Source organism: Hippopotamus amphibius, chromosome 3, assembly GCF_030028045.1.
Source record: "Hippopotamus amphibius kiboko isolate mHipAmp2 chromosome 3, mHipAmp2.hap2, whole genome shotgun sequence".
NCBI lineage: Eukaryota > Metazoa > Chordata > Mammalia > Artiodactyla > Hippopotamidae > Hippopotamus > Hippopotamus amphibius.
In genome coordinates this window covers 57352291-57369070 of record NC_080188.1, presented here as the reverse complement: position 1 = coordinate 57369070, position 16780 = coordinate 57352291, and the positions used below count along the sequence as shown (strand labels likewise).

Here is a 16780-nt window from a genome sequence, read left to right as displayed (position 1 = left end):
ATTTATACTGTTGTTCGAGTTTTATATTTCCTCGTTGAGCTTCTGTCTAGCTGTTCAATCCATTGTTGAAAGTGGGGTTAATGTCTCCAACTCTTATTTCTAAACTGTCTGTATCTCCCTTCAATTCTGTTATTTTTTACTTCATGTGTTTTAGGGCTCTATTATTAGGTGTATGAACAATTTTTAATTGAATGCTTTTCCCTTAAAGTTATCTTTTTCTTTTCTGTTAGTGATATGAATAATGCAGCACAATCTGAATGTATTAGATTAAGGATAATTGGATGTTCTGATTCATCCTTTTAAAATGTCTACTCTCCTATATGTAATATACATAAAATTTATTTTCTCTAAACATTTAGTTTTTGTGTGTGCTACAGAAAGATGTTAGTTTTCATTGGCTAATACCATAAAAAATGATGTTATATGAGAAGATGACAAGTAACATTTCATTTGTATTGTTTAACTATGTAAGCACTTATGTGTACATTTCCCATTTAACCATCATGGTACCTGTGGAGTGCTAAAGCTAGCTTGTATTCACTCAGTGACACTGTGTTGGTAGCTTGAAATTGGCTATGGTGAGAATATTTATATCATAGAAACTGGAAAATGCACAAAACTGGTAATTCTGTCCCCTGGAGAGCCAGTTGTTACACATCTACCAGCATACCACTGCATTATCTCCATTTTTCAAATTAAACACAAAAACAAAAATCTGAGCTTTAAAGAGTAGAGATGTCATCCCCGAAATTATTCAGCTACCTAAGTGGTAAAATTAGGTAATCAAACACAGTCCTTCTACCTGAAAATACTCTTTCTCCCTACGTATTCTTATGATCCCACATGGATTCTTCTCGTCCCCAACAGATTGGCCTGAAGTGTTTCTTGGATAGTTTCTACAAAATCCATTACCTGCATTTATTTAATAAAATTTTCAACTCCTGTTAAAATTAGACTATCAGGGAAAAAAATATTTCCACATACTGACATTTTAATGATCAAGGTTTTATTCTGCCAAGAAATTGAATTTTTTCTGGAAGCCTTTTCTTTTGGTCTTTTTAATATCATGATATTGGACAGCCTTTAAATTTAACGAAAATTCTTCTGACAGAAGCTAAGACCTTAGATAAAGAGATCAAGTAACTAAGAAAAGTTCAGTCAATGCAACACCATTTGATTGGAAGGTGAGCAAGGCCACAGTGTGAATGAGGCAGTGTGCTATACTGTTTACACAGGTGTTTGCAAGCTTTGATGGAGCTTGGGAATATTGAAGTCTGGTAGCAATATGCTTGAAAGTGAATTTCCCTCTGAACATTTTTCAAGGCACAAGCATCCTTCAATTTCTGGAGTCATCCTCCTTGGCATCCGTTACCTTCTTATCCCACAGGCTAAAGAACTGCTTAGTCTTCTTCAAGTTCCCATTGGCTTTCATTTTTGCCTCTATTGAGCCAAAAGCCATTGCTTTCATTATTATATTTCTTCTGCAATCACATCTCCAAGCTTTTCATACATAATACTACTGCGTCAGGGTCCTGGTGTGAACACAGTATTCTAATACATGACTGACCTATGCCGAGAATGAAAGATTATATCATATATGTTTTAAGCTCTGCTCTCCTTCATGTATCCAATTATCATACTCACTTTTAAGTACAATACTGCACTTTCCAGTTGTCTCAGTTTTACTTTACTGCATATTCTTCTTTCTGAATGAACTATTCTGTATTCATTTCTAAAGAATCTCATCCATTGTGCGTGTGTGTGTGTCTAACTTCTCTTAACTGGTGACACACATTTAAAATCTGCCTCTCCAAAATGTTAGTCACCCAGTTCGGTGACATTAGCAAATTTCATGAGTAAATCATTCTGTATCTTTTTTTCTAAGTCATTAACAAAATGTTAAAAACTCAGGATCGGGATTTCCCTGGTGGCGCCATGGATAAGACTCTGAGCTCCCAATGCAGGGAGTCCAGGTTAATTCCCTGGAACTAGATCCTTCATGCATGCCACAACTAAGAATTAGCATGCCACAACTAAGGAGCCCGCATAGTGCAACTAAGGAGCCCATGTGCTGCAACTAAGGAGCTTGCCTGTGACAACTAAGGAGCCTGTGAGCCACAACTAAGGCCCAGTGCAACCAAATAGACATTTAAAAAAAAAAAAACACCTCAGAACCAATTCTTGTGCAACTCAATCCTAAGTGCACTTATTTTAATACCCAGAAAACAAAAGCCACTTTTTAGGCACTACACACTACACTCAGTAGTACATATACCAGGATGATTACACAGTAAAGATGCAACATGGAATTAAGTAAGAAAGCTAAAAATTAAATCAATACCTAATAAATATGCAGAGATCAAAGACACAGCTGAGCCTATTCCTATATTTTAATTCCTCTGATACTTTAGAAATTGTTCCCTAAATAGTCTTAGTAGAATAACAAAACTTCTTTAATGGTATCTGACTTCTTTCCCAAGACTTCTAGAGATTTAAAAGTGAAATTTGTCAGTCCTAATCTAAATAAATTATTTTTGAGTCCTAGTTACTCCTATAGTTCTTCTTTGAAAAATAGGGGCTGTAATATCTCCTTCAAAGGGCTGTTGGAAAACTTTAGTGAGATAACTTATGTAGAATGTTTAACACAGTGTGCAGTACATGGTAAGCACTAAATAATTGTTTTTGTTTTTATTAATGCTAAAACAGCTACCATTTTTGAGCGCTTTGTTGGGCTACACGCTACATGTCAGTTATATTATGGTTTGTACGGTACCTTAACTTACTCATTTAGCACCAAACCAAAGCTGCAACCTCGGTGAAATGTTTTGTTTCTGAAGACTGCTTCTGATTTCAGTTTGGGACCCACCCTGGAACCTGAGGAAGTGGTAAACAAGCTGATTGATGGGATCCTGACTGAGCAGAAAATGATCTTTATTCCATCTTCTATAAGCTTTTTAACAGTGGCGGAAAGGTAAGCGACAGTGATGTTTGTCAGCATTAAAAATAAAGGGTGTTTATTACATGCTTTTACTCAGATTTAAAACCAAGCATTTGACAAAGTACAATTAAATGGAACTAAGTTAATAAAAATAATAGGCTTAAGGAATCCATCCATTTTTTTAAGGGCTTTTATTGAGAGATAATTGACATACAATAAACTGCATATATTTAAAGTGTACAATTTGATATTTTTTTCTTATTAGTAATGTATATATGGCAGTCTCAATCCATCCATTTTTAAAACCACATTTGTTCATCATTCAAGCAATATTTGTATAGCAATTGGGTAATGGAACCGAATAATTTCCATACATTTTTAAAGTTTTTTTTTTTGAAGAAAGAAATTTTTTTTAATTTTTTTCTACTTTTCTTCCTTTTTTTTTTTTTTCTTTTTTTCTTCTTTTTTTTTTTACATCTTGAAGAAAGAAATTTGTATATTTCTGGAAGTCCTGTCTTATAAATGAATACATATGAAGGAGGATAGTTTTTAAGCATTATTACAAAATGGGATTATGGGACAATGATTTTGGAGGAGACCATGATCAGGTTTTAGATATTCATTTGAATATACAAGAGATAATCACTGAGCTCTTACTTTGTGCAAAATTAAACTGAAGCACAGGAATTGCTACATCATCTTTTATAATTTTTGAGACCTTGAGTCTCGCTACTTCAGATGTGGCCCCTGGACCAGCAGCATCAGCATCACCGGGGAGTTTGTTGGAAATACAGAATCTCCTGATCTCCTGAATCAGAATCTGTATTGTAATAAGACCCACATGTGATTTGTATGCATATTCAAATTAAGCATTCCTTGGGAGCAGTAGCTCTCAACTTTGGTGCCCACTGAAATTCACCTGGGATTTTTAAAAATGCTAACGCCTGATACCTACTCCTAAGATTCTGATCTAAATGGCCTGGACTGTGGCCTGGTCGCTGAGAGATACAACCTTCCAGGTGATTCTAATGTACAGCCAAGATTGGAAACTGCTGGCTTAAAGACTGTCTCATCATTAACACATTGTCCCATTACTTTTTTGGGAAGGCTGTGTGGCGATGAGGCTGCTCAGGGGAAAGTGAAGAGGTGCCTTAGGTCAGGAAAAGAAAAAAAGCCAAGCTTCTTATTGCCTGTCGCTAGAGTCAGGCTTCCCCAGCATAGGTCACATGGGAAGTCAGAGTGAAAAAAAGATCCCTGGATCTCATCTCTAGAGAGTTTAATACAGGATGTTTGAATTGGGATCCAGAAATCTCTCTTTTAACAGGCAATTGTCATTAGGCATTTGGTTCAAAGTTCACACTTTGAGAATTACTGACGTAGAAACTTGAATGATAGAATAGATTCTACTGACGTAGAAACTACCTTTGCGGTTTAGGTAGTAAAGCTCAAGGACGTTCTTGGTGAATAAATGAATTAAAACCTGTGAAGTGTTTCCCATTATACTTGTCACATTCTGTAAGCACTCAGCAATCACGGTCCTTTAGAATGTAACTCTCTGAGGGAAGGAATTTTGCCTGGTTTTCATCACTATATCCTCAAACTTTGAAGAGTTGATGGACACATAGGAGGCACCAAAATGTTTGTTGATTAAATAAATAAGGACTGCCTAGACCTTTAACATAGAGACTCATAGTTTGTGTTCTAGAGTTAGATGAAGTTGTGTTTTTATGACTTGCTCACTACATGAACATGGATGAGTTATCTAACTTTGAAGCTCAGTTTCCTCATCTGTCACATGGAGACAACACTAAGACTTTATAGGGCTGTGAGCAATAAGCAAAATAATGCATTTAAAATATTCAGTATACTTTATTATATGTGTAATACAATATATACTATGTATATTATATATACTATAAAATATAGTATCCTATAAGTAATAAACATTATATATTATCATTGCAATATCACTATTATTAATATTGCCCTGATTTTCCTCTATGAATGTTTAGTGCTCAATTTCCAAACCTTATTTCAATGCCATCTAAGCAGATATCTGTATACAGTTACACTAACTTACGTATTCTCTTTAGTTTCTCTCAGACTCATTGGAATGTGACAAGTTCCTCAATATTCTTAAGTATGGGGTGGGGAGAAAAAAATTAAACCTGCTATGTGTCCATCACTGTTTAAGGCATTTTATGTTAACACATTGATTCTTCACAAGAACACTGTGAAATACAAGTTAACTCTTTCATTTACATGTGAGGAATTTAAACTCTTTCATTAACTTGTTCAGCATTTTGCTTAAAACCAAGTACATTGTCTGCATTTTCTTTTAGCAGTCTCTTAGTGGAACATTTTAATAGTTTCTGGATTATAAAGCATAAAATTAGTTCCTGTTCTTACTTTGCTTTCCAGTGTCAGTTTTCTTTTTCTAAGAGCCTTTAGCATCTGAACTATTCAGTTCTATATACCTTGTCTCTTAGATCTTTTGAAAAATATTCAAAAGGCTGAATATTTTCAAGACTAATAAATCTTTCAAGTTACTCTTACCCTAAAGAAGGCTAAGCCTCTTTCCTTTTCCTTTTCAAAAGGAAATGGATTTCATTGGAAAGAACATATAATAGTGACTCAGAGTTAATGTTCTTAATCTTATTTAAGATGAACATGGACATGATAAGTGATAAATGCAAGTATTCTTAAAGATATTTTACAAATGCACTTAATTTCCTAATTATTTTCATGTATCTTTCTTTTAGGGTCCTTCCTGAGCGTTTCCTGGAAATTTTAAGACCAAAGGTTGTTGTTAGGTTTGATGCAGTTATTGGATATAAAATGAAAGAAAAATAAGTGGTTTTCTGAAAACTGATTTACCAGGTTTAAGTTGATTTCATCTAATATTAATCAGGATTTTAATGTTTGGACTCCTGCTTTTCCTAATTATCTTTTTTTTCTTCAATACCACCTTTTGAGGTTCTGGCAGGTCCTAATTTCATATAATACACAGAAATATATTAGGAACTGATTTTGTGGAAAAAAATGGAGGAAAAGAGAAACAGTTTTACAATAATTTCCAAGATTTTGTAGTTCATTGAAGGCTTTGCAAGGTTTGTACTATAAATATTTGATACATTTTATTTTTAATTACACTTAAACTTCATATAATTCATATTTCATTTTCTATTCTACATAAAAATGGAAACTTCAAGCTCGCTAAATATAATGAAGGACTATATCTAATGGCATTTCATAATGAATTTCATGTGATGTAAGAAATATTGCTCAAACATTTCATCGTACACATTACTACTGTTTTCTGAGAAATACCTCACATTCCAACGTCAGACACTTCAGCACAAGGAAACTAGAGATGAACACATGTTGCAAGGATGAGAACATCACTGGGATCTGAGGCAGAGAATTGGGAGAATGTACCCATAAGTGGCAACAATAATAAATGGCAACAATAATAATAAACTTTTGGTGTTTCTATCTTTTTGTTTTGAACAGGACATAGCTTAACCTTCAAGTGAAAGGAAAATGGGTTATGTAATCAAGGTCTTTTTCTCTTTTTAGTGTCTGGAAATCTGTTTAAGGAAAGTTATACTCTAGTTTCTGTAACATATAAGGAAATTTCATCTGAAGGTTCATTTCTACAATAAATTTCTCCCTCTTTCCCATCAACTAACTTCTAATACAGGGAATCAAAACATAATTGCTGTTAAACCATATTCTACACTTAGTTGATGTAAACACACATGAGTCAAAAATGCCTGCTTTTCAGGAACTTCCCTGGCCGTACTGTGATTAAGACTCCGCCCTTCCATTGTAGGTGGGGAACTAAGATCCTACATCTCACGGCCCAAAAAAAAAAAAAAAAAAAAGGAGGAAGCCTGCTTTCCAAAACATCATTATATTTGAATATTGTAACTTGGAGTCCTCTCCATACTTTAGCTGTACTGAAGTATCTGTGAAACACCAGAGTTTATAGATTTACCTAGACCCTATCATGTAAGCAGAGAATGACACTAGACGGTGGAGAGTCTGTTATAGTCATCTTCTAACTCATTTTGAAATAGATTGTTTTTCTTTTGACTAAGTTATACCTGTTCCACCTTGTCAAGTGACAAGTTTCAGCAGGCTAGGAGAAAGTCTAGTGAAACTTCAGTTAAATAACTGAGGCCCAAAATGTACTGATAACTTTCCTCTTTTCACAATAAACTTGCTTTGGCTCTTAGCACACTTGTCTAAAACTAGCACTTGGGTGAATTTGGGCATTGACCATTGTGAGAAATAAGTACTACTTCTTTCTTTTGCAGGGTACTTTTTAGATATTATGCTAACTCTAAACCCACTTCTCAGTAGTTTAATGGGAAAATCCATCTCAGCCATCAGCCAGGCTACTTGTGAGGGTCACATCAAAATCAAAGAGGCTTACATTGTTTTCGGGTAAATGGGGAAAGACTCCCAAGTGTCACTTGTCATGGTACCCTGTGGTCCTAAACTAGGACCTTGGTGTCCGGCACCCCTCTCCTTTTCAGGGTACAGAAATCCTGACTGTGGCAGGTAGCCACCCTCCCTGGACACATGCTAAAGCCTTCCTCTGAGCCCTTGCCATCACCCTGGGGCCCCACCGTGGGCCTGCTGGGGCTCACCAGCCTCTTTCCTATCCCCTTTGAGACTGTGCCCATGCTTGCTTCAGAAGCACTCTTTGCCGCCCCTGCCCCCATGCCACCATTCTCACATGCCAGAAACCTACACTTCTTAATGGAAATGAGGATTAGAAAGAGTGGGGAATCAGGCCAAAGAAAAGGGTTAATATTGACCCTCGGTACCTCCTCAACACCAACCTGCCTGGTGAGTAAATGGCTAATAAGTATTTTACTGTAGGGCAGGGGAGCAGTTAAGAGCCTCCTCTCCCGGGCTGGGTGATAGATTTACCTCCTGAGACGATTCTGTTGTGACATCATTATCCAGAAGGCAAGCTCAGGAGTTGAACCCACATTTGCTGACCTCACTATCATACAGTCTCAGTGGAATTCTTGGAGAGTTGAACCATCACCCTATACAACCTCTGCTTTTACCCAAGCTTTCCTTTATGTTTAAACAATATTCCAAAATCAGCCAATTAAAATCTTTGATGGCAATTGAAGCTCTTCCATCCGGGAGTATTTTAAGGTAGAGTAAAATGTTACAATGCAGACGCCCAATTATTCCACCTAAAAAAAAATCCAAGGGACTTCCTTGGTGCTCCAGTGGTTCCAAGGCACTACCCTGCTGGTCCAGTGGTTAAGACGCCGAGCTCCCAATGCAGGGAGCCTGGGTTTGATCCCTGGTCAGGGAACGAGAGCCCACATGCATACTGCAACTAAGAGCCCACCCACAGTAATAAAGATCCCGCACATGACAACAAGGTCCCGTGTGCTGCAACTAAGACCTGGAACAGACAAATAAATAAATAAATATTTTTTTTAAAGATCCAACTGGCCCAATATCACCATAGTCTAAAGTTTCCAGAAATTGGGAATTCCCTGGGGATCCAGTGGTTAGGACTCTGTGCTTTCACTACCAAGGGCACAGGTTCCGTCCCTGGTCAGAGAACTAAGATCCTGAAAGACTCATTGATAGATAGATAGATAGATAGGTAGATAGATAGATAGATGATAGATAGGTAGATGATGATAGATAGATATAGATGATAGATGATATAGGTAGATATAGATAGATTAGATAGATAGATGATAGCTAGCTAGCTAGCTAGATGATAGATGATAGATATAGATAGACAGATAAAGCTTCCTGAAATTAAAATTTGAGCCTGAAAATATTGGATTGAACATAATCTACACTGGACATCAAATCCTTCCCTCAAATAGATAGGAATTTCCACTTGACCTGAGAGCCAATCTGACCACTCAAGTGTTTTGGTTCCAGGTTTTTTTGACCTAGGGAAGACTAGGTCAACCTCGGAATTGGAGAAATGTGCCTTTTATTTTTATAGTCTCCCCTATAATTACAGGTCTCCTATAATTACAGGCACTCTAGAACTGCAAAAAGAGCACTGGTCAGTGTCATTCAAACCAGCTGTTCTGAAACCTCAGTTTCTTCATCTATAAAAGGATCAAATTAAATTACATAGTCTCCTAGATTATCTCCAGTTCCAGTTAAATAGATGATTATAAATCAACACATGCAAAGTGTGTTCCCTAACAGAATGACACTTTTACCAAGTGTCTAAGCCAAAAACCTAGAGCTATACCTGCCTCCTTTCTCCTCACCTTCATCTCTCACCTCACCAAAATCCTGATCCCCACCACACACATTCAGTATCAATCACCATTCCCACATTTACACTTCCAGCCCAAATCATCCCCCTGAACACCAGACAAATATTCAAATATCTTCCTGATTATCTCTACCCGTACGGCCAATAGACATTTCAAGGTCGCACTGCCAAAAGCAAGCTTTTAATGCTATCCCAAACCTGCTCCAAACCATTACCCAAGTTGCTCAGGCCAAAAAGATTTGTGTCATCCTTGATTCCTCTCTCTCACTCCCACATCCATCACGCAAACAGTTCTGTTTGCTCTACTTGGAAAATATATGCAGAATTCTGTCACCTCTTATCATCCTCACTGCTACCCCCAATCCAAGTCACCATCACCTCTTGTTCTCCTTTCTGCCATTCCAAACACAGCAGCCAGATTGACTCTTTTAATGAGATCATGTCATGCTTCAGCTCAAAATCCTTCATTAATTTCTCATCTAAAACCTAAAGCTAATATTCTTACCATGACCTACAAGGCCATATGTAGTCCAGTCTTCTTACCTGCTACCTTACTACCTTCTTAGTCGGGGTTCTCCAGAGAAACATAACCAGTAGGAGGTTTTATATACATACATATTGGCAGACAGCGGGGGGCGGAGGGGAGATGTATTTCAAGAAATTGAGGAATTGGCTCATATGATTGTGGAGGCTATCCAATTTGAAATTTGTAGGGGAAACTGGCAGGCTGGAAACTCTTGGGCAGAAGTTGATGCTTCAGTCTTGAGGCAGAATTTCCTCTTACTCAGGTGTCTTAGTTCAGGCTGCTGTAATAGAATGCCAAAGACTGGGTGGCTTATAAACAACAGAAAAGTACCCTTCACAGTTCTGGAGGCTCAAGTCCAAGATCAAGACACCAGCAGATTCAGTGTCTGGTGAGAGCCCGCTTCCTGGTTCGCGGTCAGCCAGCCTGTCTTTTCGCTGTGTCCTCACAGGACAGAAGGGGCAGGGGAGCTCTCTGAGGTCTTTTATAAGACACTAATTTCCTTCATGAGTGCTTCACCTTCACGATCTAGTCACCTCCCAAAGGCCCCAACTTATAATGGCCAATGTCAACTTTGATATTAGTTATTTTGAACCATCTGGCATAGGACCCAAGTGTCTCAGAGTGATCAATTAGGAGCGTTATTTTAAATAAGGAACTTGTTGGGCAGGGTCCACAGAAAGACTACATTGTTAGAACGGAAGTAACTGATAGAGACAAGACCCCCTGGGGCATAATCGTTATATCCCACTTGTAGACTCTTTAAAATGAACCCACTGAAAGATCTTCACTGGAGGACCCGACTGCCCCTGCTGAGAGCGGTTCTAGGTGGACAGCTGCCAGAAGCTCTGTCGCAACAGAGGCCAACTTCCCGCTCACAACCTGGGGCAGGACCAGAGACCACCGCTCGTGCTGAGACGCCTCCTTCCCAGACGTCCCCTTGCGGTGGCTCGTAACCCCCTCTCCTATTTTCCCTGCTTTAACCTGTGTGGTGTGCAACAAATGAGTGCTTTATTAATTGAATATCAGCTGCGTTTTGTATAGCTCCGATCCCGTGATTCTTCCCTGGCTTTATCTCTGGACCCTGAGACAAACACCACACTTCCAAAAACCATCACACTGAGATTAGGTTGTAACGCGTGAACCTCGGAGGGACACAAACGTTCAGTCTATAGCACAGAGAAAGCTCAGTTTTGCTTTCAAAGACTTGCAACAGATGCAGTGAAGCCCATCCACATTATCAAGGATAATTTTTTTATTTAAAGACTGCTGGACTTCCTAGGTGGCGCAGTGGTAAAGAATCCGCCTGCCAATGCAGGGGACACGGGTTTGAGCCCTGCCCTGGGAAGATTCCACATGCCACGGAGCAACTAAGCCCGTATGCCACAACAACTGAGCCTGTGCTCTGGAGCCCGTGAGCCACAACTACTGAGCCCAGGTGCCGCAACTATTGAAGCCCACGCGCCTAGGGCCCGTGCTCCACAACAAGAGAAGCCACTACAATGAGGAGCTTGCGCACCGCAATGAAGAGTAGCCCCCACTCTCAGCAACTAGAGAAAGCCCATGTGCAGCAGTGAAGACCCAATGCAGCCAATAAATAAAAATGAATAAATAAATAAATTAATTAATTTAAAAAAATAAAAATAAAGACTGCTGATTATAGATGCTAACCATATCTACAAAATACCTTCACAGCAACACCTGGATTAGTGTTTTACTGAATAATTGGGGAACTATAGCCTAACCATGTTGACCTATAACACTAAACATCACACTACCCTCACCCTCTCCCAATTCACTCCAGCCACACTAGTCCCTGGATGTTTCTCAACCCACCAGACATGCTCCCATTTCAAGACCTTTGTACATTCCTCTTTTCTCTCCAGAATCTCTTCTTCCAGATATCCACATAGCTCACTCCCTCTTTCCTTTAAGTCTTTTTCCTTAGATCTTTTCAGAATTTCTCACGGCAGGCCCAAAACTGCAACCCTGCCTACACGAGTTTCCAGCTCTCCCTCTGCTCTCTGATTTTCTCCTTGGCACTTATCATTATGGAGCAAGCTACAATTGCTGCTTATTTATGCTCTTGACTGTCAGCATTGCCCCTGGAGAGTAAGCTTCCCAAGGGAAGTGCTTTGTTTTTATATATTTCGTTCACTGCTGTACCTCCAATGCCTGGAATAGCCCATAAAACATACCAAGTATTTGATATATATATATTTTTTTAATTCCCTCTTTTTAAAAATTAGTTAATTAATTAATCTATTTATTTATTGGCTGCACTGGGTCTTCATTGTTGTGCACGGGCTTTCTCTAGTTGTAGTGAGTGGGGGCTACTCTTCATTGAGGTGCTCGGACTTCTCACTTCTGTGGCTTCTCTTGTTGCGGAGCACAGGCTCTAGGTGCTCGGGCTTCAGTAGTTGTGGCACATGGGCTCAGTAGTTGTGGCACACAGGCTTAGTTGCTCCTCAGCATGTGGGATCTTCCTGGACCAGGACTTGAACCTGTGTCCCCTGCATTGGCAGGCGGATCTTAACCACTGAGCCACCAGGGAAGTCCCAATATATATATTTAAATGAATGCATATTTCTTCCATTATTCTAGCTCCTAAATATCTCCTTTGCCATCACTCTCATTCAGACTGCCATCATTTCTGGCCTGGATTATTGAAAAGCCTCCCAACTGGTCTCCCTCCATCTATTCTTGTCCTTCTTCCAGTGCATTCGCCAGCTTGCAGCATTTCTGAATCTGATGATAGCAGTCTCCTGCTCACAACCTTTGACTAGCCCTCGCTGTTGCTAAGATTCTGAGAGATTAAGCCTTTGCTGTGTCTCTATTTCTCTCTATCCCACACTCTGTGCTCCAAGACAACTTCCAGTCCCTTGAATGCACCATGATCTCTCACCTCCTGGTGCCCGTGCACCTGGTTTCCTATATCTGGAACATTAGCATCCCCTTCATCATCCAGCTAACGCCTTCTCACCCTTAGGTCCCTTTTATGGCTCACCTTCCACCTGCATCTTCAGTACTGGATGATTTGCCCTTCCTGTGAGCTCACTTAGCTCCTTATATTCCGGACTGTCTCAGCACTTAGTACCAGGTGGTACAGTAAAAGGGCAAGAGATTTTTGTATTCCCAAGGAAATGGGGAGCCAGACTACAAGGCAATCACTATAATTAACCTGACAGTAAGATATGAAATACAGGATGGCAAACTAGGATGGGGTGAGTGAGGAGTTCACTGAATATTTTCATGACAGAAGAGGTCAAAGAATAATCGAAAGCAAAAGAGACAGGTCCTGTAGGCAGAAGAGTGGAATTAATAGGGAAAGAAGAATAATGAGAGGAACAAGGAAAGAATGCTTGAGAAGCAAATTATAGAGATCAGGATGCTTTCTTTGCTACTGCAAGGAAAGAAGCAGGATTGATGTGTGGAGATGAAGCGAAGGGTTTTATAAACCAAAAATATGTATGAGGTGTGAATTGGGGGTTTGGTTGGTTGGATATATACTAAGTTTGGGAGCCTCAAGGTAAAGTTTATATGACCTTTAAGACTGCCTAAGACTGCTTTATCAATTTGGCAGTACACAGAATCCTTGATGATGAACTAATGAACCCCTCCAGAAAGGGGGAAAAAGTATTTGTTTGAAGACATTATGTTCTTAAACTTCTACTTGGCAGATTATTATAGTCAGACTAAACAAACTGTGGATTAAAATAATGTGCACAACTATTTACAATAGCCAGGACGTGCAAGCAACCTAAATGCCCATCAACAGATGAATGGATAAAAAAGATGTGGTACATACATACAATGGAATATTACTCAACAGTAAAAAGCAATGAAACTGGGACATTTGTAGAGACATGGATGGACCTAGAGACTGTCATACAGAGTGAAGTGAGTCAGAAAGAGAAAAACAAATATCGTATATTAACACATATATGCGAAATATAGAAAAATGATACAAATTAACCAGTTTCCAAGGCAGAAATAGAGACACAGATGTAGAGAACAAACATATGGACACCAAGCGGGGAAAGCGGGGAGGGTTGGGGGGGTTGAATTGGGAGATTGGGATACCAAATTGTACACTCTAAATATATGCAGTTTATTGTATGTTAACTGTATCTCAATAAAAGTTCTTTAAAAAAAAATAACATGCACAGATCCCTTAACTTTATCATTTTATGGCCTCCAAAGAAATAATGGCTTAGTGTTGAACTTTTTTACACCATGCTATACCGCCTACCCATCATCAATTACAATATTATATCAACTCTTCTGAGCTCTACAGTGTGCAAGTGACATTCATGGAATGGCTTTGCTCAGAAAGTAAAATCCAACTCGAATGATACCCTACCAGTGTTTTCTCCACATTCTCCTTTTCCTTCTCTTTCTTTTGCTATGTAAATGCTATGATTAATATTAACTTTATTATCTGTGTTTCAAATTATAAATCTGCTAGTTATGCTGTTCCATCTTTTTCCCTTTCTGGTTATTATTACCTGTGTAAAAATCATTACATTTCTAAAATTGGCAGTCAGAGGGGTGCCTCTCAAGAGGGATATTAATTCAAAAGGGAAAAGAACAAAAGCAGACAAAATTCAAAAAGTATTTTAGTTTAATAAGAATCTAAATGTTATAGATGGTGTTAGTTTACTCAAGAAGAATTTTCCAAAAGCAACTTATCCTAAAATGTAATGGGAAGGCAAATTAATGATAAACTCAATGTGCCTTCATTCAGATCAGTAGGGAAAAACGGGTGTAAAATATGATCAGAGTAAACTAAACATTTTTACTAGTAAACAAAAATTTGTTGAGGGCTTCCTAGGTGGCACAGTGGTTTAGAATCTGCCTGCCAATGCAGGGGACACGGGTTCAATCCGTGCTCCAGGAAGATCCCACATGCCGCGGAGCAACTAAGCCCGTGCGCCACAACTATTGAGCCTGAGCTTTAGAGCCCGTGAGCCACAACTATTGAGCCCATGTGCTGCAACTACTGAAGCCCACACACCTAGAGCCTGTGCTCTGCAACAAGAGAAGCCACAGCAATGAGGAGCCCGCACACCACAATGAAGAGTAGCCTTCACTCACCACAACTAAAAAGAAAGCCCGTGCACAGCAACAAAGACCCAACACAGCCAATAAAATAAATTAATTAATTAAAAAAATTGTTGAAATGAAACCAATGATGTCTTAAAGACATGCAAACAAAAGTCTCCAAAACTTAAAAAAAAAAAAGCAAGGAGGTAGAGTCTATGTTTCTAGCATTTATTGAGAAAGTAGAACCTGTATTTGAGAAATGTGAACATTTTGACCCCAAGATAATAAAAAATAAATAAAAGGTGGTTTTCCAAGTGATCTCAGACTGAATGAAATTTCTCAGCATTTAAACTATTTGAGCATAATGTGAACTAAGTAACATTAACAAAGTGATTTTCACTTCCTCAAAGTTTCTTAATTCTTGGATAATACAAATATCCCAGAGGGTAAAAGAATCTAGATCCTGCTATAAAATTTTAATTGCCTTTTAGAAGTATATCAGTAGTATATGAATTTGCATGATGTGAGTCCTCTGGTCTGGCCCACTCTGAGCAAACAAAATATGAAACTTACAGACATTCAACCTGAAAACAGATTCCTGATGTTGCAGCCGGCATGAGGTGTGATCTAAATCACCTATGTTAATATTTAAACATTTAAATGACTGCATGTAAACATCACTGCAAACCTGCACGCAGACTAATATAGTCAAGTACTCTTTTTTATAAATACACTCAGGGTTAAAATTTAAAGAGCCAATTATACTCTCTCCAATGCAATATGCTATAGCCTAGGTCAGGATGCCTCAACCTTGGTACTACTGACATTTGGGGCTGGAGAATTCTTTCCTTCAATGCACAGGGCTGCCTATGGATTGTAAGATGTTCAGCAGCATTCCTGGCCTTTACCCACTAGATGCCACTAGCATGCCTGAGGTGTGACCATCAATAATGTCTCCAGTCATGGCAAATTGCCTCCTTTGGAGCAAAAGCATCCTTGGTTGAGAACCATTTTGCTGGTTGGTTTTAACTTAGTTGGCCTAAATTAAAAGTTGGGGCTCTGACTTGAATCCTAACTCAACCTCTTACTGGCCATGTGACCTCAGCAAGTTACTTCACTTTTCTTTCCATCAGTTTCTTCATCTATACAATGCTCATTCTAGTAGTACCTACCTCAAATATTTCCTGTGAGGATTAAATACGTTGTTATATAAAGCCCTTAAATCAGTCTATGGCATATGGCAAGTGCTTAATAAATTTAAATGATTACTATTATTATTTGGTTTATATAACCATTTACTACTTGCAAATCTACTTCATAGACACGCTCTCTCATTTGAGCCTCATAACCCCTTTGTGTGTGGGTACGTGAGGAAGGTTGAGCTTGTGGTGTGTTGGTGAAGGTCTGTGTTGGGTAAAATCATTTTACCCAGAAGCATTTATTTTTATCATTATTCTCCAGATAAGAAAAGTGAGACATAGAAAAAATAAAAAGAATTGCTTGAAGTCATGCCACATTTGCGTGTGTGTGGTAAAATATACATAATGTTTACTATATGAACCATCTTTATTTATTATTTGTTTGTTTGTTTATTTGTTTTAAATCTTTTGGCTGTGTGGCATGTGGGATCTCAGGTCCCTGATCAGGGATCGAAACTGTGCCCCCTGCATTGGAAGTGCAGAGTCTTAACCATTGGACCCCCAAGGAATCCCTGAACCCTTTTTAAAAGTATAGTTTAATGGCATTGAGTATATTCATGTTGTCGTGGAACCATCACCACCATCCATCTCCATAGCTGTTTTTAAACTACAGTATAGTTGTTTTACGATATTGTGTTAGTTTCAGGTATACAACAAAGAGATCCAGTTATACATATTTTTTCAGATTATTTTCTAAGTTATTACAAGATATTGAATGTAGTTCCTGTGCTATACTGTAAATCTTTATTGTTTATCTATTTCATATATAGTAGTGTGCACTATTC

The 16780-nt window shown here is 38.5% G+C and overlaps 1 protein-coding gene across 2 annotated transcripts in view; it reads left to right on the top strand.

Moving 5' to 3' along the window:
- The window catches only part of HSD17B11 (hydroxysteroid 17-beta dehydrogenase 11), a 34473-nt gene extending 28071 nt beyond the window's left edge, over window positions 1–6402 (top strand). For both annotated transcript variants that reach the window (XM_057730109.1, XM_057730108.1), the window contains 2 exons: window positions 2855–2971; window positions 5701–6402. In XM_057730109.1, the coding sequence (XP_057586092.1) occupies window positions 2855–2971; window positions 5701–5791 (208 nt within the window). In that variant the 3' untranslated portion in view covers window positions 5792–6402. The remainder of the gene's footprint in view (window positions 1–2854; window positions 2972–5700) is intronic.
- Window positions 6403–16780: the final 10378 nt, after the last annotated feature.